Raw genomic sequence first — 21678 nt, 5'->3', positions numbered from 1 at the left:
GTATATGTTCACATGTCCTTTATCCACCAAACTGCACATCAGTGCATGTGTATCTTACCCTCCCCCCCCCTCCAAGGGGAGGACACATTTGATGGTATCCCCTTTGCACACGCTGTGCAGTGGAAGGACAGAGTGACTACACTGTTAAGAGCGGAAAAAAAAAAAAAAAAAAAAAAAAAAAAGAAAGAAACACTTTTCCTTTTGTTCACTTAACCCGTTAATTGCCTCATCGCTTCCATACTAGGTTATGCACCTTACATGCGCACACGAAGCGGCCACATGTGTGAACGGGGGGGGGAATATGAGAATGGGAGAGAAAACCGCGCTTGCGCCGCATGTACATACACAAGACAAGGAAAAAAAAAAAAAAAGGGAAATAACGAGAAACAGAACAACGGTAAACAAAAAGCGCGAAGGAAAAGTACTACGACCTCCGTCACATCTTTCCAAATTATCGTTCAACGCAAGCGAAAGTATCATCATTAACTTCGCCCAAGGTGCACTACGGGCATACATGTGTGTCGGTGCATTCTCGCTAACCGAGTTGGCGGCATACTCCCTGGTGTGTAATTTCTTCGGCGTGCAACTCGCTCGCTTTTCCATGCACATACACTTCTTCCCCCCCCCCCCTCTTCGTATACCCGCACAACCACGCGGACGCAACTTAAGACCTCCCTTCCCCTCAGCCAAAATAGAAAAAAAAAGAAAAAAATTATTTCCTCAGTGGTCGGGTAAACTCGATTACACTTATTAAAAAAAAAAAAATTTTCTTAATAAACAGGTCAAAAAAGTTATAATAAAAAAAAAAAAAAAAAAAAAAAAAAAATACACACCATGTTCACAGAATTTTTTTTTTTTTTTTCTCTCTTTGACACGATGAGAGGGATCCCCTCTTGGTTGTAACGCTCTTAACCTTACTACACCCTTTCGTGTGCAACCACTTTACCCGACTTCTGTGTATTATGCACCCGGTCTTACTTACGCTCGGTGTGTAAGTTCACGTCGAATGCGCTTGTCTCATTCTACTTTGTATTTTTATTACGATCATTTTTTTTTTCGATCCGTTTAGTTCTCCTCTTAGCTACCCCTTGTGTGTATGGAATAGGACACACAGGGCTATCCGGTAGAACGACTGTCCTGTCTGCGTTGCGACCATCACCAGATTGTGCTCCATCGCCAGTTTGCATACTACCACTACATCCCCCATGTGTGCACCATGAGCCTGTACAACAACATTGTGGATCTCATTAAGAACAAAAAGGAGATTATAAAGGAGGAGAAGAAGCAGAGGGCCCTGAGTTGTCGTTATGGAAAGAGCACCGTGCGGGAGAGTAGTTTCCGAGAAATCAGTGCGAAGAGCCACCCCGATGCACAACTCACGCGCAACACCCTCGTAAAAAACTTCCTTAGCGCACACAAACAGATAAAAGAGATACTAACACTGAAGGATGTGTCTCTTCAAACGGCAACGTACATTCTAAATGTCGAACTGCAAAAAATAGACATGTTAAAAAAGTGCGAAAAATGGAGAACCGTGCCTTATGTATATCAGAAGACGGCAAACGAACTTGGAATCAGGAAAAAGGAATACTTAAAAAAGTTACAGAAACTCCATGGACAAAATGCGAAGGAAGGAAGACAAGGGAAGAGTTCCTTCCTTTCCATTAAGAACGCTAGGTCTAGATCAGCCCATCATGATAAGGTGAAAACCTCAGTTCGCTTCAAGGATCTTATCCGTTCTTGCTCTCATAGACAGGTGGGTGTCCGTGAATTTGTTACAAATTTTAAGGGACCAATTGGAGGGGTATCCGAAGAAGATGGGTGGACAGAGAAACAAAAAAAGAGGAGGAGCAGGAGCACCACCAAGTTGAACGGGGAAGACTCAATACGGAGTGAAGTGAGCGGCGAGGTTAGCACTGTTGCTGTCATGGCAGAAGGAGTATCAAGTGAAGAGACCAGTGCAATGGGGCGTATTGTGAATTACCGAGGCTGTTTCTATGATGGTGCACCCACCGTTAGCGATCCCACCGTTAGCGATCCCACCGTTAGCGCACCCACCGTTGGCGATCCCCCTGTTAGCGACACGCCTGTTGGTGATCCTGCCGAAGTTGGGTGCGGGGGGGGGAAATGCTTATACTATTACGAAGACGGGAAAACGGAGGAAAAAAAAAAAGTGGGTGTAGCCAAGGGCGCAAAGCATGATCAAGTGAAGGGAGGAAAGGATGGCGGGGTCGTTGAACCCACAAACGAGAATAATCCCCTGCACAGGAAGAAGTCGAAAAAAGAAGTAGAATGGACAGATGAAGAATATCCAACGGAAGAAGGACTGCTGGAAGAGAAAAGCAAAGGGAACCAATGCGGTTTCCTGTCCATATCATGGAATAACGGTCGGGAGAGTGATGCGAAATCTTCCAGAATGTGTAACTTGGTAAGCGTGGATAACTTCATCCGACAAGGATGTACAGGTAGAAAAGGGATAGAATACGAATGCTTCAATTTAAAGAGACAAGCATCCTCAGGTAACTTTAAGAAGACCATTCCTAACTTCGAGCGACACACCGTTTCGTCATTCATAAAGAATCTAAGTGCGCAAAGATCTATTCAAGAGAAGAGGTTGAGTGAGAGGGAGGCAAGAAACACACACAATGGGAAGAAGTTTCTATTAGGTTCAAAGAGAAATCTGGCTAGTACGAAGAGGACATTGTCCAATGCGAAGCGAACTATGTCCGTAGGAAATGCTTTAACCAAGTCTTCGAGAAGGGGGGTGTTGGATAAACTTGGCATGATGAATAAACTGGAAAAATTAAATATATTAAATGAGCTGAGGAGGATGAATAAGCTAGGTAAATCTTCCAAAGGGAATTTAGAAGGAGGAGAATTGCAAGTGGAGCATCTCCTCAGTGACCACCTCAATGAGCAGATCCACGCTGATGACGACGCATTTGAGAAGCTCTGGAACAGGGTGATGAAGAAACAGATCTCGATAGCGAAAAGGATGAACTCAAACATTAACGACAAATTCGATTTCTATCATATAGGGGATCTTAACGAGAGTTATTCCTGGGTAAAGAATTTAAGAAATTATAGCAACTCGATGAGTAAGACGAGACAGAACTCTTGGAAAGGGAGTAGGGGTAACAGCCTTGGGGTGAACAACATGAGAGGAGGTGATTCTGGGACATCCTTCTCCAGAAGCCTCAGTAGGGTAAACAGTAAAACAGCCCCAAAGAAGAAGAGGACATTCGTCCGCAAAAACACTGCACGTGGAGTAAGCATCAATCAGATGAATACGATAAATGAGTTGAGTAGCGCCGCCTCGATAGTTAGACCCCTCTCCCCGGAGCTTTCCCAAGATGATCCAACTAACAGTAGTACTAGTAGCGATGAGGACAACTACGACCATCACGTGTACATGAAAAAGGGCCCCTTCTGCACGGACGATCCACCCATTACGGATGAGCTGCATCCCTCCATGCAACAACGTAACACAAAAGATATCTCCTCCTTAACCAAAGACAAAACAAATCGGTCAGACACAGGAAAACACTTCCTACAAGCGGAAGACAAATTACCATTAGAAAAAATTCCTAAAAGAAAAAGTTACACAAAAATGAATGAAAAAATTATGAACAAGTCAGGTAAAATAGAAACGACTTCCCATACAGAAAAATATTCTCCTCCAAGAATCTACGAAATCATTATTAACGTCCCCAAGAGAGACAATGCTGTAGGGTACATGGAGTCCCAGTTCTATTCTGAAGAAGAACCCACTGTAAATTCCTGTGTCTCCCAGAGTAACGAAAAAGAAGATAATTCTGCATGCCATGGAATTCGCCTGACTTGTGCAGGTGAAAATGATAACCTTGTAAAAAACGAATGCATCAATTTGAAGCTGAAAGGGAGGCATGTGTATAAGAACGTCGGCGATAAGTGTATCGATTACTGCACCGATAATTACAACTACTTGAACAACTGGAAGCAATACGTGAGTAACAATATTCAGAGAGTAAGCGACTTTGCCAAGGAGAACAAGTGCTCAGGGATATCTGCACCCCCCTTGTTTTCTGCAAAGGAGAAGAGCAACCCTTGTAGTCGATTCAATTCTGTGGATGTAACAAACGTAAAGGTTGAAACATCCCAAGACATTAACTCCAAGGGCATTGTGGATTCCGTGAACAGTAAGGTAATTTTCCCAGAGGGTGGAGATTATCAAAGGGATTCTGTTGTGAAGAAGCCTTTCCAGGAGAAGGACCCATTACAGGACCAGAACGGTGTACCCCTCTCTTGCGGTAGAACTTTCACCATTGGTAATAACATGATGTGGAGTGCGAAGGGAACCTCGTTTGACGAAGTACTTCTGAACGGGGAGAACAACTCTCCATTGAGGGAGGATGCGCAAATGGGAGAAAGTATCCTCGGGAAGATGCCTAGTGTAGGAGTTTCTAAAATGTACTCACTAAAGAATGCGAATCAACAGATCGTCGAAAGTGCAAACCTCCACACAGATGCAGTAGAGGATGTACTAGATGCCTACCTAGGGGTAATGAAAGGCAACGAATTTGTTGACGAGTCCATCTTAGGAAAAGATGAAAAGAAAGATGCAGGTACCAGCCTTGTGAGGAAGGCTCAAGAAATACTTCACTCAGATGTGAAGTTGCCTCCAGTTGAAAGTTCAGTAGACAAAGTACAGATTCTATATGAAGAGAATTACGACGAAATGAACAGGAGGCCCACCACGTATAGCTTTCCAATTCCTAGGGACAACATGGAAGAAATAAAAGAAGGGGTAAAGGACAAAGACGACATGGTGATGATGCCACATTTGATAGAATCCACCCCAGACAATTACGTAATGATAAAAAATGTTATTCCTATACCAAAACTACAGTTAGACAAAATACAACAGAGCAGAAATTTTAACTCGTACGAAGTATGTTATGTGAAGGGGGCACAAAATGGATTTCAGATTCCGCACCATGCAGGTAACAATCTAGATGTAGATGGAACACCTACGGGGATACATAATGTTGATAAAATGGCCTGCTTCAATAAGAACCTCTTTGGAGTGGCCAATCCGACATGCTTTCCTATCATCACCTGCAACAACATTGCAGTTAAAGGTTCCATGGATCCTTTCATTAGCAAAATGAATTGCTTTGGTGGGACTGATCCGAATGAATCATCAAAGAAGGACAATGAAGTAGATGTAGACAAGGATCTGCTACATCTGGAAAGTAAGTACACAGGAACCCCTGTCGGAGTGCCTGCAATGGGGGAGAAGAAGCAGGTTCATCTGCCTGAAGTGCCATCACGGGAGAACATCAAAATGGCTATCAGGTCCACCACTATTCATTGTGATGATAACAACTCCTTTGAAGGAAATGGGTTCAATAGACTAAGAACCCACATTACGGATGCAACCACCTTCCCTTCCAACAAGACCAATTCTATCATGGGGGATCTTCCTGTCAATTCCGGGAATCGACCTGATTCGGGTGACTTCCCTCAAGGAGAGATAAAAAAAATGGGGGCAGATACTCCTAAGGAGAATGAGAAGATATGCCCTCAGCGTGCTTCTTCCGTGATCCCAGAAGTATCTGCATCTACACTTCATATGAATAAGGGGTTCACTAATGAGTGGCAAGACTTCCATTATGATAGCAACAATATCCCTGGTACCTCTAAACCGAACTTGAATTGCATGCAGGGGGGAGAATCCCTATGTGGTGTTCGTTGCGGTGAAGGTTCTATGGGGGTGCCCGCCGGGGGGTGTGCAAACGTGTGCGGGTATGCAACCCATGGGGGGGCAACGACTGGGCATCTCGTCGGTAAACTGGACAAGGATGAACACGACAAGGATGAACACGACAAGGGTGAACACGACAAGGATGAACACGACAAGGATAAACAGAGCAAGGATAAACACGACAAGGGTGAACAGAACAAGGGTGAACAGAACAAAGGTGAACACGACAAGGATAAACACGACAAGGGTGAACAGAACAAGGGTGAACACGACAAGGATAAACACGACAAGGATAAACGGAGCAAGGACGAACAGAGCAAGGATGAACAGAACAAGGAGGCGCCCCCGAAAAAATCTTACGCAAACATAATTCTTGGATTTTTCGGGATAAGGACAGAAAATGAAAAAGGTAAAGCCGATCCGGGTGGGAAAAAAAAAAAGGTGGAAGGACCAAAGAAAGAGATAGAAGTAGTTTCAAAAAGGGCCCCCTCAAATGTGATAAATACTCAGGTGCCTATTTTTTTTAAAAAGAAAAACCAAAGTGGCCATTCAAGCGATTGCTATGCGAAGAACCTTGAAGGTGGTTGCATCTCTCTGGGTAGATCCAACGGGTATGCCCTTCCCTCCACGACGAACTTTGTGAGGAACGCGCAGAAAAAGGTTACCACGGTAGGTAGCGCACTCAATCAAGGAAACGCCTCCCTTGCAGAGGGGTCCTGTCCAGACATGTCTGTCATGGGTAGAAGAAGCTTCTCCACCCATTTCCATAACATGAACGGAATGAAAGAGGGGGCAAGGTTGTGTAACATAGGGTTCATTCCGAGGCGAGCTAAACAGGTGAATGGATATTACAACACGCGCAATGGAGTTATGTGCAGTAGGGTTGCGGATTTACACGTGAAGCCTATGAGGTACATGGGCCATGCAATGAGCGGGGCCCAGTTGGGGCCAAACGGATCAAACGGATCTAACGAACGAAGCGAACGATATAGCTTCGACCGTGGTAGTCAAGGTAGAGAAAACAGACCAGATGGGCCACTCCCCCCGAGGTTCGGTACCAGTGGAGATGCACCGGAGGGATGCGGGGCAAGGGGATCCATAGAGACGCAGATGACCGAGAAGAATTGTCCACACCTAATGAGTAACAGTATCGGAACACTTCCGGGTAGAAGGAATCAAGTGGCAGATTCATGGAAGGACCTGCTACCCCAAGGAAGTAACTATGTGAGTAACCACATGAGTAACTACATGAGTGACTATGTCAGTAGCTACATGAGTGACTGCAACCGCGTTGGGATGACGGGAGGCACCTTACGCCAGGCGAGTGAGATGAAGGATGAAGGCGTGGTGCGACAGGGAATTACCTCCCGATGTAGCAGTCGGGGTGCACCCCAATGGGGAAATCCCCACCATGGAGCTAATCTCAGTAACAGTAGGACCACGCCAAGTGCCTCCATCCAAAGGTACCAAAGTGAAAAGTACCTTCCTAGAAAAACAAACGAAACGCAATACCATATGTATGCAAGGGATATGTCGCAGGGGAATCCACTTGAACCTTCCTCCAAAATGACGACTTCGAAAAATTCTCCTCATGTAGATATGACGAAGAAGAAAACCTTCTGCATGAACGGAACGACTACTCAAGGGATGGTGGAGATTGTTCCTCCTGTGAACACTCAGTTAGGAGAGAAACAAACGGGGTTGTCTATTTTTAATGCACCCAGTGTTGTGCAATATAACAGAGCCATTCTAATAAATGGGTCGAGGGTAAGTACAAATGGCCTCACGACCCCAGGTGACAGGTATGTAAGTAACGTGGGAAGTACAGACTGGGATAAGAAAACTCTACCGATGCGTAACGCACCCGCAGATGTGAGTTGCACTACTGACTATGTCTACAGGAATATAATAGAAACTGTGGAGGGAGAGATGAAGCAAGAAGGTAAGAAGATGGAGGGAAATGTCATGCAACAATGTGAAATAGTTCCGGGGGTGGATAAACAGATGGAGGAGAAGGAGAAGAAAAAAAACACTCAAGGGGAAAGGGGCTCTGGTGAGAACTGTTCGGTGGTACCTTGGGGGGAGGAGGATGAAATGAAGGATGATGACGACGATGAAGGCGATGAAGAAGATGATGATGACGATGATGAGAAAGAAGAAGAGGATGGAGATAGTGAAGTGGATGGAGTAGAGAAAGAGGAAAGTGACGTGGAGGAAGAAAACGACAACGATGATGATGAGGAGGAGGATGAGGAGGATAATGACGATGATGATGATGATGACGATGGTAACGAGGACGAAGGTGAAGTAGATAGTGGAGTGGACGAAGAAGAGGTTGAAAGCGATGTGCACGAAGTTGAAAGTGGAGAAGAAGTTGACGATGATAATAACGATGATGAGTATGATGATGATGAGGATGACGAGGAGGAGAGTGTAGAGGTAGACCAAGTTGAAAGTCTCGAGGGGGAGGAAGATGAAGATGAAGGAGAGGGAAGTGCAGTAGACGTCGAGCAAGATGAGGACGAAGAAGAAGATGATGCTGATGAGGAGGAGGAAGACGAGGAAGAAGGCGGAGAGGACGATGAAGAGGGAGATTATGAGGAAGGTGATGATGATGAGGAGGAGGAAGAAGAAGAAGCTGTTGAAGAGGAAGAGCAAGAGGAGGAAGAAGAAGAAGAAGAAGATGAAGAAGAAGAAGAAGATGAAGACGAAGAAGAAGATGAAGACGAAGAAGTAGTGGAGGAAGAGGAAAGTGGAATAGAAGTGGAAGAAGAAGATGAAACTACAGAAGAGGATATTGAAATAGAAGGTCAAGGGGAGAGTGATGTAGATGTGGAGGGAGAAGAAGAAGAAGACGTCGAAGAGGAAGAAATAGAAGTAGAAGAAGAAGTTGGAAGTTCAGAGGAGGAAGTTGAAGAAGACGAAGCTGACGTGGAGGATGACGATGAAGATGAAGAAGAAGATGATGAGAATGATGATGAAGCAGACGATGAAGAGGATGATGATGAAGCAGACGATGAAGAGGATGAGGACGGTGATGAGGAGGATGATGACCACGCTGCTGACGCCGATGACGAGGCGGAAACGGAGGAATCCCCCCGTGGGTACAAAAATGTTCCAAGGAAAAACACCTCCGGGCAAGGTATCGTCCTTCGCAAAAGCACGAAATGTGTAGAAGAGAACGGAGAAAACTCCAACATCTACCTGCACGGAAGTGAGCACACCATAAACTCCGATTCGATGCGTAGGGAGAGCAACGAGTCGTACACATTACAGGAGGAGGGGACCTTCAGGTTATCACAAAATCATTCTGATGATGAAACAGAAGGACGTGTTTTCTGCGCAAATGTTCCTGGAAAGCATTCCAATTTGGAAAGATTCTCACATGAAACCATTGTAGAAAATGGCTTGAGTGGTTGCACGAACGAAGAGCATAGAAGAAGAGACCACACGAATGGGGGTGAGAGGCATCTCCACTACGGTGCAGATTTCCCTAAAGAACACAAAAAAGACAAGGCACGTGATTCCAACGGGTCATATATGTATCTGGACGAAATTTCCAAGAAAATGGAACTAGAAAAAAAATGCAACGAAGAGCTAAAGAAGAAGCTACAGGAGCAGATACTCATACAGAGGGGTCTCGTCCGAATAAAGGAACAACAGCAGGTGTATTTGGATCTCCTCAAGAAGAACGATGCGCACAATACAAAGGGGAAGGTACCCGTCCCGCAGTTCGAACTTGAGTGATCAGCTAAAGAGAACAGAGGAGCTGTAAGGAGGTTGTGTGTGTAGCACTGTGAAAAGCACCCCTCTAGAGGACCATCCTCCAACCCTTTTTTAACTGCTCCACTTCAACGCCCCTTTTTTTTCTTTTTGAAACCTTTGTTTGGACATATGCAATACACCCTCAGCAACTCCTCCCTCTCTTATATGATCACCATGTACATCTCCACTTTCGCAAATATCCCCGAAGTTAAATGACGCACAACTTTTTTTTTTTTTTTTTTTTTTTTTTTTAATGTGTAAAGACATAAATTAAAATTTGTTAATGCTTCATAAAAATGGAGCATTTTTTTTTTTTTTTTTTTTTTCCACATTGTTGTAGAATTTTAAATTGGTAGATGATGAGAGGTAGAAGAAAAGGGACTCCCCGCAGAGTTCCTAACAAAGGGGGTTGACCTCCTAAGCGGAAGAAACGTCCCAGGCGTTTTCGCAGTAAAGCTAACGCTACTATTTCGCCTAGAATCGCACAAAAAAAAAAAAGGAAAAAAAGAAAAAAGGAAAAAAGAAAAAAGAAAAAAGGAAAAAAGAAAAAAGGAAAAAAGAAAAAAGAAAAAAGAAAAAAAAAAAAAAAAAAAGGCTCAAGGGTGTTTTCTGCGATACCATCACAATCTGTTCTGCACCGCAATGCAATGAGCCTCATCATGCTACGTTAAGTCCACCGCTCCATCAGCCGTCAATTCGACGTTCGGCTCAGCATTCATTTTGGACTTTATTTGGTAAAGAAAGTGTACCTTCCAGTTGTCCAACTTGGTAATGCGATCATACTCGTGCACAGCCTCCTCAAAGTATTCTACGTCTTGTTCTGTCACAGCCTCCATAATATTATCGAGAAACTTTTTCTCCCTCGAACTTAAAAAACGTGGGTCGTTCATGCAGTACTTGTCGATGGAGATTTTCGCATTGACCAAGTCCCCTAGCACAATGTGTAAAATGCCTGCCTTTATGTAGTAATCCCTCGCGCCGTATTGCAGTAACGTGCTCTTCAGGGCCTTCTCCGCTTCGTTCTCGAAGATCTGCGCAGGAAAAAGAACAGGGAAAGAAACATGTGCGTACGTACCAACAAACGTACATTCGTATGCACACACATTATATGTTCATATTTTCTCACAGAAGTGATGGAGAGCAACCCCCACAAAACTACAGACAGACACAGGCACACAGGCACACACACACACACACACACACACACACACTCCTCTTTACTTACCGAGATGGCCTCCTCATATTGTCCGCTGTACTGTGAACTCAGCTCCGCGTATTTTACGATGCATTGCGTGTAGGCGGACCTATGGAACAGTTAGAATATTATGCACTTGTAAAATGGAGCCACGTAAAAATGCATTTTCACATGAACAAGTAAGGCAACGTGCACTTTTTTTTTTTTTTTTTTTTTTTTTTATTATTATTATTATTATTATAATTTCTCCTTTTGGCTAGCTAAACCGCTAGCTGACTGATTACTTGGAATATTCGTCCATTTCGAAGTAGTAGGCCGCTTTTTTGTAGTATTTGGACGCGTTGCCATATTCGTACAGATCTTCGTAAATTTCCGCAATGTTCTTTTCGCACTTTCCGCAGTTGGAGAAGCGCCCAATGGCTGCGTACATGTTGACAGCCTCTTCGATATGTTTTATGGCCTCTGCATAGAAAAGGGGGGAGGAAGTCTGATAATGATAAGGCCATCGCACAGAGCACAAAATACTGACCATACGCTCAAATCAATCACGCTATGTTGATAGTGTATGTCCGGTTCATACAAGGGAGGCGGTCCCTACCCATTTTGTCATATTTTTTGGCTATATTCCCCGCTTCTAAGTACGCATTCGCACAGTAGCTTGTCTCATTGTTGTTTCTATGCAGGATGGCGTTCTTCAGGATGCATGCAGTGGCCTCCTTCCCTGTAAGATGGATCGTTCCCCAGGGGAGCGGATGAATGAACTACAATACCAATGAAGGGTAAGGACAACAAACGATCTAGTCAACAAGTGACAGGGACAACGAACCGTCAGCTGTACAACATAAGCACACATCCGCGTTGGAACACTCGAGAAGGGTGAGTTTCCCGTACGGGAAGTATGACACCGAGAGGAGGAAGGAAGATCAGACCTCTCTTTCTCTATGGTGCAATGTGTCACCCCGTCCCGTCTCACCCCAAAATCACTCACGAAAAAAAAATGCTTTATTACATTTGTGGCATAGCTTGTATTTGTTGGCCGCCAAGTTGTAGCAGTTGATCATTTCGTCCGTATTGTCGCCCCCAAAAAAGGAAGAGAGGAACCCCTTCTTGTTTAGCTGTTCAGCCTTCTTTTCCAGCTCCCTTGCCTCGTATTCCATTGTATATGCGTTGGAAGGATCTCAACATGTACTGTTCACGCCTTCGGTCTCGAATCGTCCTGTGTTCTTTAAGCGCGCAGTGAACGCGCGTATCGTACATGTATAAGGGAATTCACTAAGAGGAAAAAATGGTGATCGCGAAATAACATCGAAAGTTCAACTTAATTTTGCCATGATCACTCTTTTTCTTGTCATCCTCTCTTACGCAATGGTGATATAACCAGCGTAGAGTAGCATGTTTTGGCAATACTCCCCCTAATTTTTTTTTTTTTTTTTTTTTAATACCAGTTGGTTGCTTCCATATGATTTATTTTTCCTATCCGTCCCAATTCTGGCACAACTTCTTGTCACATTTACGAGAGCTCTTTAATTTAACTGCAAACCGGCACAAAAGGACCCTTTCAAAGGCATACTTTCCAAGTCTCAGGAACATTTTCATATACAATTGGTTTTGTCACCTCGGATGTAATTTCTCTTCCAATTTCCCTCTGTTTGGTGAAATGATTTACAAAGTTTGTATTCCACAAAGTTACCTGACTGTTCAGGCATTTTTTTTGAGGGGACTTTTTCCCCGTGAAGAGAAAATACACTCATTATATATATTTGTGAAGGGGCAAATATATATGTGTAATAACTTTGTTATTCCTTTTTTTTTTTTTTTTTTTTTTTTTTTTTTTTTACGTGATATACATGGTGTGACACACTTCTCCCTTTATAAGGCATTATCTACTTGATGTTTGCAGTCCACGCCTTTCCCCTTTTTTTATCGATAAATCAATTGACAGCAACTCACATATGGAATGAAGCTGTGTGCATGTGCAGTTGGAGATACTTCTACACAGCTGCATGACGGTGTAGGGACGTTGAACTGTAGAGACCACCAATGAAACATCCCCATATGGACAACCCCACCGAGTTGTTAAACGGGACAAGGTGTGTTACACGTGTCTCTTTCTTAACGGAAAAAAAAAAAAATTACTTCTAAAGAAAACCATAAAATGGAGTACAAATTAAAATATTACGGGGAATACTTATTTATTATTTTATTTTTTTTTTTTCCATTGTATTACAAAAAATCGATAATTCGGTTAACCATTCAGTTTTTTTCACCTGAACGGTTCAGGCAAAAATGAGCAAAAAAAGGGCTGTCATCCTGTTGAGACAAACTGAATATATATATATATTTTTTTTTCTCTTCTTTTTAAGGGGAGAACGTAACTGGTGGATACATGGGAACACTATCCATACGTACGCGGAAGAGGAAATTTTCCATATGTGTAGCATGCCAAGTGGGGGTAATTTTTCCTTTCTCCGTTTGGCGGACTTCCCCCGAGCCCTCCCTTACACTTCATTCGGAATGAACAGTTGTCAAATTAGCTACATAACATACAAAGAGCAAGTTCATTGGCGACTTCCCAACGGCAACGTTGCTGTACTTTTGTTTTTTAACTCCCCTTCTTCACGTTCCCTACCCTCGCACAACATAAGCAAAAGATTTGCACGTATTCAAGTTAGAAAAAAAAAAAAAAAAATCTGTTTGTTCAGGTCCCCAGTGCTAATTCATCGGAGGGAGTGTCTCCCCGTCCGCTTGCATTCCACTCGACTGTGTCATGCCCGTCCAAATCGAAGTAACCGTCCATGGTCGTGGGAAAAAAAAAAAAAAAAAAAAAAAAAAAAAAGAGTCACTAAACGCTAGGCAACTCTATTCAGCAGTGCGCTGGGATACTCTCGCTATGCTATTCACATCGCTGAATGAGGGGATACAACGTGGGGGAGAAGTGCGAAGGATACAATAATTCATATTTGTGCCACCTGTGGTGTGCAACAAGAGAGGACGATTCATGTATGAGCACGACAGCAACCATCGGTTAGACACTTCGAGGCGAGAAAACGCTCCAGTCGTAGGTCTGGCTTCTCCCCTGCTCCGTCGTATCATCTTGGAAAATTTAAAATGAACGAACATGTTAGCGCTTAAAAAGAAGCGTGCACCCACTTCTTAATTTCCGACCATTCTCATTCATGCAGGGTGCTATCCCCACACACGATGTTCGCGCCCACATAAACTTGCTCGCCTCCCGGCCAACCGTAAAAAGGCATTTGCCGGAAAACATTTGCAACTGGCAATACACACTCTTCTTGGTGTTAAGGTTGGAGAAAGAGCTGACGTCCAGTCAGTCGGGATGCCTCACTCGCGGAAACACTCCGCGTGTATGTGCCAACATGCATAATAACTCAGCGTGCGCAGTATACCCCGAGCGCTCAGCAAAACAGTTGGCTTCTCCCTCCAGACTCAGGCAAAAAGGAGGATTCCCTGTGCGACTCTCCAATCGCGCATGCGCTTGTGTAGGAACAGGTGAGGATATGTAAACATGAACGTTTGTATTTATATATTTATGTACTTATGTATGCATGTTTTTGTATGCTTTTTTTTTTTTTTTTTTTTTTTTTTTTTTTTTTTTTTGCATTTCCCTCCATGGCAATGTTTAAACTTCTTTCCCCACCTCGATTCTACGGATCAGCGTAACAGAGTCTGCCCCTCCCTCCTTTTCCCTTCGTATTCTCCTCGTGAGGGCCCCTTGAACGGAAACCCCAAGACAGGGGAATCCGGGGGGCGGTTTAATTGTCGAAGGCTTGCCCCCGAAACCGTCGCTCGGGATCCTTGCACGGAGGGATCCACACACACACACACGGAGAAAGTAAACGCCCAGTATGACTAACTGGAAGGGGGAAAAACAAAAGGGAAAAAAAGGACGAACCTAATAAAGGAAACGCTAAAAGAAGGATAATAAGCGCGACCATGTGGTAGGGATCCACTCATCAGTACCGCCTTACCCAAGTATGCGAAGAAAAAAAAAAAAAAAAAAAAAAAAAAAAAAATTCACCAGCGCCATCCAGAAGGGGACCTACCGGAGGATCACCGGAAAGGAACCCACCAAGGGGAAAGCCCAACTGAAGATTATCGCGAGGAATCTCTAAAGACGTCGGCCCGGTGGAGATGCAATTACAAGGCGAAGTTCAGACACTATTGCTTGAACGCTTTCGATTGAACGCTTTCGTTTGAACGCTTTCGATTGAATGCCTTCGATTGAACGCCTTCGATTGAACGCCTTCGTTTGAGCACCACTTGGTGATGGTTTCCAACATGAGGGACGACATCAGCGCCCTGGAGGTGAAGGATCTCATTCCGGAAGAAAATGTTGTGAACGAACACACACTGAGAATTATGAACGAAGAGGGACTATACCATTCCGTCAGTGAAGCGGAGAAGGCCATCAGCGGAGGATTAAAGGAATACACATTGAGTATAGAGAACAAGAAAAAATCGAGATTAATAATTGACAGGCTTATTTTAGAAAATTTTAAAAGCTACTCTGGGGTGAAGGTTATTGGACCCTTCTACAAAAAGTTTAGTTGTATCGTGGGCCCGAATGGAAGTGGAAAGAGCAATATCATAGATGCTATGTTGTTTGTGTTTGGACGTCGGGCGAAGAAGATTCGACAGAACAAGCTGTGCGACCTAATTCACAGCTCCAAGTATTCCATGCGCAATGAATATACGAAGGTATCCATCCAATTCAGAATGATCTCGGAGGGAGACCATGAGGATGAGCTAGGAAAGTGGGAAGGTCAAACGGAGGAGACGGATCAGGTATGCCAGACAGACCAGTTAGGCCAGACGGACCAGTTAGGCCAGACGGATCGGAGTTTGTCTGAAGGATTCACCATCAGCAGAGAAGCGACGGTGGACAACCAATCCAAGTATCGCATAAACGACAAGGTGGTAACACAGAAGGAGGTATTCGATCTGCTACTCCAAAATGGAATCGACCTACGGAACAATCGTTTCCTCATCCTGCAAGGTGAAGTGGAGCAAATCTCACAAATGAGCCCGAAAGGAACAAAAAACGAAGAAGGTCTCCTTGAATATTTGGAGGATATCATAGGGACCAACTGCTACATAGAAGATATAAATAAAAGCTTAGAAGAGTTGGAAAGAAGTGAAGAAATATACCATGATAAAGTAAACCGACTGAAGCATGTGTATAACGAACTGAAAGAATTGGCTGGACCGAAGAGGGAGGCAAAGTATTACGTGCAGTTGCAAAAGTTTACATATAAACTAAATATATTAATTGTAAAGAAGGAAAAATTCGAGCTAGCTAAAAGGATTTTAATAAAAGAAGAGGAGCTAGCCAAATGCGTAAAAGAAAAAGAAGAACACAATGTTATGTATGAAAGGTTACTGAGGGAGAGAAAAGAAATGAATACGATTTTAAGTACCCTAGAAAATGAAGAGAGCGAAATTATCAAAAGGAAGAACAAGGTAGACAACGAATTCAAAATATTGAATACTCAAGATGAAAATGTGAAAAAGGAGTTGTTGATAGTTGTAGAGAAAATGCAAAATCTGTATGTCAAGAGAGAACAACTCAGGGAGAAGGACATCCCTCAGTACAAAAACATAATCGAAGAAAAACAAAAAATATTGAATGTATTAAAAAGAGAGAGCATACCAAAATTGGAAAGACAACTAGAAAAATGTGAAGAGGAAATGGAAAAATACAATGAAGAGATTAAAGCAGACACAGATAAAATTAATACAATTTACTCAAACGAAGAGAAAAAACTAGCTCCTTTGCAAAAGAGTTATGATGATTTAGTGAGAGTTACATCTGAATACGCCAATAAGTCCAACCTAATAGAAAAAAAACAAAAGGAATTCTTGGCCCATCAGGAAGAATTGAAATATTTACAGGGAAAGCTGATAAACGAATTGAAGGAAATGGATGTACAGTTGAAACATATGAGTAAGGTGGACACAGAAAAGAGGAAAGCCATACACGCGAAAGAAGAATTACTAACCCAGATAAACATGGAAACAGAGCAAGTAACAAATAATCTTATCAACCTTAGGGTAAAGTACGAAACGATGAAGAAGGAACTGAACACTGATAAAAGTATGAACAAGTTACATGAACTCATTTACCATTTGAAGAGAACAAAGATTAAAGGGATTCATGGCGTTCTTGGTGACTTAGGATCTATAGATCCAAAATATGAGAAAGCCTTTCTCATCGCAGGAAATAACTGCACCGACTTTGTTGTAGTGGACAAGCCACACGATGCTGTGCTCCTCTTCGAACAAATGCGCAAGCATAACCTTGGGCGTGTGAACGTTTTGTCTCTCTCCATTCTGGAAACCAATTTATTTCCAGTGATGAAGAAACATGAAGAGAATTACACCCCTCTCCTTCCTAATGTTCACAAACTTATCGACTTCATCCATTTTAAGGATGAAAAATACAAAGTCTGCTTCTACTACGCAGTGAAGGAAACTCTCGTAGCTAACACCCTCGAGGAGGCACATGTCATCGGGTATGCTCACAAAAGGAGAGTAGTCACTGTCGGGGGAGAGTTAATAGAAAACGATGGTCGCATATGTGGTGGTGGGGTGCCAAACAACCAAGGGAAAGATACAAATAGTGGAATGGCTAGAGGATCCATAAGAAGGGGTTCCGCCAACGGAGAAACGGAAGAACAAGAAAGACACTCCGCAAGTACATTCTTCAAGGAGGAGGCCCAGTCGCAATATGACCAAAGCGATGTCGACAAGATTGAAGGGGATATTAAGGGAGCGAGCAAACATATGGACGAGCTGAAACTACGGAAGGGAAATCTCCTGAACGAAATAAAAGAGATAACCACACTTATAGATGACAACGAATGTAAGATAGAAATTGCGAAGAAGAGAATTGAGAATTGCAAAAAACAACTAAAGGACATCGAAGGACAATTACAAAACTCCGATGTGCCAGAACTCACCTCGGAAGAGAAGAAGGAACTGGAATCTATTAAAGAAATGATAGAAAAAAAAAATGATGAGAAGAACAAAGTCGAGATTCTACTTAAAGCACAGGAAAGTAAAGTGAAAATGTATTATGAACAACTCCAGGATGTCGGAGGAGAGAAAAAAAAAACACTTAAAAATAAATTATTGCATGCGGAAAGACAATTAAATATCACCAGGGATGAAATAGCCAAACACAGCAGTGAAGAGGTCAACGCCCTGGCTAATCTACAGAAGGGAGAGAAGGATATACTTAAATTTACGGATGAAATTGAAGAATATGAAAAGAACGAGAAGGAACTAGAGAATGAGCTGAAGGATCTAGAGACAAAAGGATCCGTGGTGTATGAAGAAATAGAGAAGATGGAGAAGGAGCTAGCCAAAGTGCAAACGCAGATGAAGCAGAACCAAAAGAAGAAGCAACAAATTGATGAAAACATTTCGAAGAAGGATCTAGAGAATGTGGATCTAGTGTACAAGACAGAGAATTTACAAAAGGAAATAGAGCAACTCCGACACAGGGGTGTTGCCTACGAAGGTAAGATTGACGAGTACACACGGTTGATTGACCAGGCTGATAGGGTTGTCGTGGAGAACAGACCGTGTCGTGGAAATAGCGCGGGTAGCTCTGACCGTAGTACAGGCGAGGAAAGCGGTGAGGAGGATGACATGGAATATGACGATGAGAATGATGATGAAGCGGTGGGGGGAAAGAGAAAGCGCAACTCGGGGGGAGGAGGGAATATCAGCAAGAGGAAGAGAGGGAAGGGCGATGTACAAGATGATGGTGAGGATGACTGTGAAGGTGAAGAGCAGGATGACCACGTAGGTGATGATGACCATGAAGATGAGGGAGTGGTGTGCCCTCGTCAGCACGACGAGGAACAGGAGGAGGAACTCAAAGCCCTGGAAGACATGGCTTGCGATAACGAAGAATGGAGCGATCTCGAAACTGAGTACGACTACTTAAACGTAACGGAAGAACAACTTGAAGTCATCAACAAAAAGGAACTGGAGACCAAACTGGAAAGTAAGTTACTCCTATTACAGAAGAAGGCACCGAACCTTAAGGTTTTCCAAGATTATAATGTGAAACTGTATGATTACATGAAAAGGAGAAAAGATGTAAATAAATCCAAGAAGAAAAAGTATAAGATAAAAAAGCAGTATGATGGCCTATGCAATAAAAGAAGGAAGGAGTTCCTCCTGGCATTCAACATTATCTCTGCAAAGCTGAAAGAGATGTACCAAATGATAGCTATAGGTGGAGATGCAGAGTTAGAAATAATAGATTCTTCAGAAATTTTTAATGAAGGAATTCTTTTTTCTGTTCGACCTCCGAAAAAAAGCTGGAAACATATACAGAATTTATCCGGAGGAGAGAAAACACTTAGCTCCTTAGCTCTTGTTTTTGCTCTTCACTACTTCAAGCCAAACCCCATCTACTTCATGGACGAGATCGATGCTGCACTCGATTTCAAAAATGTCTCCATCATTTCCCACTACATCAAAACCAAGACTAGCGATGCCCAGTTCATTGTCATTTCTTTGCGAAACCAAATGTTCGAACTGTGTGACAGGATGATTGGTATTTACAAGACCAATGATATAACCAAGTGTATAACCCTTAACCCGGGAAGGTTCCAGGGGGATCAGCCCAGGGAAGAACAGGTGGAGGAGGAGGACCCGCAAGAAAAAATCCACGAACCTACCAGTGCATACGTTGCGGTGCCCATGTGAATGGCCACCTGGGTAGCTGTACATTGAATATCTGCTTACTGCATAAACCCCACCGCGCGGACCATCTACCACACGGGCACGACCCGCGATGACACACACACACACACACACTCGACTAGCCATTTAGAAAGGCTAGCCAAAAGGATAAACGGTGGAATTTTTTTTTTTTTTTTTTTTTTTTTTTTTTTTTTTTATTCTAACATGTATATGCCCTTCGTGTCATTCCCCAAGGAGAGTCATCTCCATTTGTCTAACTTCTTCCCATACGGTAAAAAAAAAGAAAAAAAAATATTAAGCATTTTCAAAAAAGTATTGACAGAGCAAAAATAGGCGTTTTCTTACTGTGCGCCTCGCAAAACGACGCGACGTTGCCTGCGTCCGCGTCTGCGCGTTTTCTTCAGGTGTTAATCTCCTTTGGGATACCATAACCCGAGGGAGCGTTTCCTCACCGGGTAGACATACAAGCACAGACACACCTACAGAAACGCTTCCCCTTACGCCAACAAGATGGAGGAGGTAGAGTTAGGCACGACCCAGACACAGAAGGTCATGACGTACGAGGAGGTGAAGAAAATCTGCAGAGGTGGGTTCGCATGGGCAGATTTACAGTGTGGCATAATGGCGCAGCGCACGTGTACAGTGCCTTTCCATCGCATCGCTTCTCCACTTTCGCCACTCCCCTCCCCACAGAAAGCAATCTGTACGAAACGGACGAGTTGAACGAAGTTCTCTACCTACACATGAAGGGCTTCCACAGCATCGGTGGTTTGGCATCGTTTACCAACCTCAAGTGCCTCTTCCTCAACAATAATTGCATAAAGGAAATTGAAAACCTAGGTGGACTCACCAACCTGCGGGCCTTGTAAGAAGGGCAAGCCCCCATACAGCTACAATATATATATATATATATATATATATATAGATATAGATATAGATATAGATATAGATATAGATATAGATATAGATATAGATATATATGGTAGTTTTCCTCAGCAGGAGGTATGCTCCACACGATGACGTGTCTTCCCCTCCTCACTGCAGGTATCTCCAAAACAACGACATTCATTCGATAAAAAACATAGAGTGTACATCCCTTGTAACTTTGAACTTAGCGAACAACAAAATTAAGAGACTTGGAAATCTGGGCCATCTGAAGGGGCTCCAAACGCTCAACGTATCTCACAACCTTATCGAAGAAATAGAGGTGGGGAAATCGTCCTACAGATAACAGAGTGCCTTCATAACACGTCGATTGTACTTATCTATCCACTCACCTCGCAGGACATTGCGGAAGTTGCTAAGCTCCACAATCTCTCCCATCTAGATTTATCTGGCAACCACTTGAACTTCCACGAAGGGATAGATGCTGATAACCTGAAGAACTTTTTACACGACATGGATGGGTGTTCTTCTGCTGGTCTTCACCATTTGGGGGCAGATGACAAGCACGGTATGGCACTGGACGAGGCGACTACGCTAGGTACACTTTGCCCTCCCCATCGATCTACCCTTTTTGAAGAATTTCTACATCTCCGTGAAGACCCCCCAGAGGATGGATGTGAAAGGGAACCCCCTCGAAAAGTCAAGTACCACCAAAATGTCCAATCGATGGACCAACTGACAAGGAAGAAAATTATATTTCTGTGTGAACTGATTATTCTGTTAAATCAGTTGGGGAAGCTAAGAACGCTCCTCGTTAAAAACAATCCATTCCTCAGCAAAATCAGGCATGCCTCTAGGTACCTGGTTGCCAGTAAGTATCTGACCGCATGTGGTCTTGACGTAACATGTGTGAAATGTGTGTGTAAAGCGTATGCATTGCGCATGGTGCACACACTGAGGTGCACCATACATGTTACATACATCGATGAATGCGCATGGATACCCCCCCACACACACACACACACACTCGCAGATATACCCAATCTGACCTTCCTGGACGATAAGAAGATAAAGAAAGAGGATATCTGCCTGGCGAGAATGTTCTTGAAAAGGGGGCCCGCGCAAGAAATGGAACTTAAAAAAATATTTGAGAAAAGAAAAATGGAAAAATACAAAAACTTATCGGAGAAGTTTCATGCGTTTCTCATGGCTCAAAGTGGAGGCTCCTGACAAGGTGAGAGGTACACCCTCCATGACGCTTCTCCTCACTCATCTGTATTTGTGTTTTGTTTCACCACAAGAGGTGGAGAGCAAAGCCCCTTTATTTTGTCAATTTTTTTTTTTT

The 21678-nt window shown here is 43.3% G+C and overlaps 4 protein-coding genes across 4 annotated transcripts; 3 read left to right on the top strand and 1 right to left on the bottom strand.

Moving 5' to 3' along the window:
• Nucleotides 1-1216: 1216 nt before the first annotated feature.
• PKNH_1024700 (conserved Plasmodium protein, unknown function) lies at nt 1217-9493 on the top strand (the record flags this gene model as incomplete). Its single annotated transcript, XM_002259691.1, has 1 exon — nt 1217-9493. One exon carries the CDS (start codon nt 1217-1219, stop codon nt 9491-9493), a length of 8277 nt encoding a protein of 2758 aa, XP_002259727.1.
• Nucleotides 9494-10173: 680 nt separating this feature from the next.
• Nucleotides 10174-11863, bottom strand: PKNH_1024600 (alpha-soluble NSF attachment protein, putative; the record flags this gene model as incomplete). The annotated part of the gene is made up of 5 exons (XM_002259690.1): nt 10174-10542; nt 10737-10815; nt 10991-11168; nt 11305-11427; nt 11716-11863. 5 exons carry the CDS (start codon nt 11861-11863, stop codon nt 10174-10176), a joined length of 897 nt encoding a protein of 298 aa, XP_002259726.1.
• A 3130-nt stretch (nt 11864-14993) lies between these two features.
• PKNH_1024500 (structural maintenance of chromosomes protein 4, putative) lies at nt 14994-19451 on the top strand (the record flags this gene model as incomplete). The annotated part of the gene is made up of 1 exon (XM_002259689.1): nt 14994-19451. One exon carries the CDS (start codon nt 14994-14996, stop codon nt 19449-19451), a length of 4458 nt encoding a protein of 1485 aa, XP_002259725.1.
• Nucleotides 19452-19958: 507 nt separating this feature from the next.
• Nucleotides 19959-21563, top strand: PKNH_1024400 (leucine-rich repeat protein; the record flags this gene model as incomplete). The annotated part of the gene is made up of 5 exons (XM_002259688.1): nt 19959-20034; nt 20142-20313; nt 20493-20655; nt 20733-21204; nt 21367-21563. 5 exons carry the CDS (start codon nt 19959-19961, stop codon nt 21561-21563), a joined length of 1080 nt encoding a protein of 359 aa, XP_002259724.1.
• Nucleotides 21564-21678: the final 115 nt, after the last annotated feature.

Source organism: Plasmodium knowlesi (genome assembly GCF_000006355.2).
Source record: "Plasmodium knowlesi strain H genome assembly, chromosome: 10".
NCBI lineage: Eukaryota > Apicomplexa > Aconoidasida > Haemosporida > Plasmodiidae > Plasmodium > Plasmodium knowlesi.
This window is presented reverse-complemented; position numbering and strand designations above follow the sequence as displayed.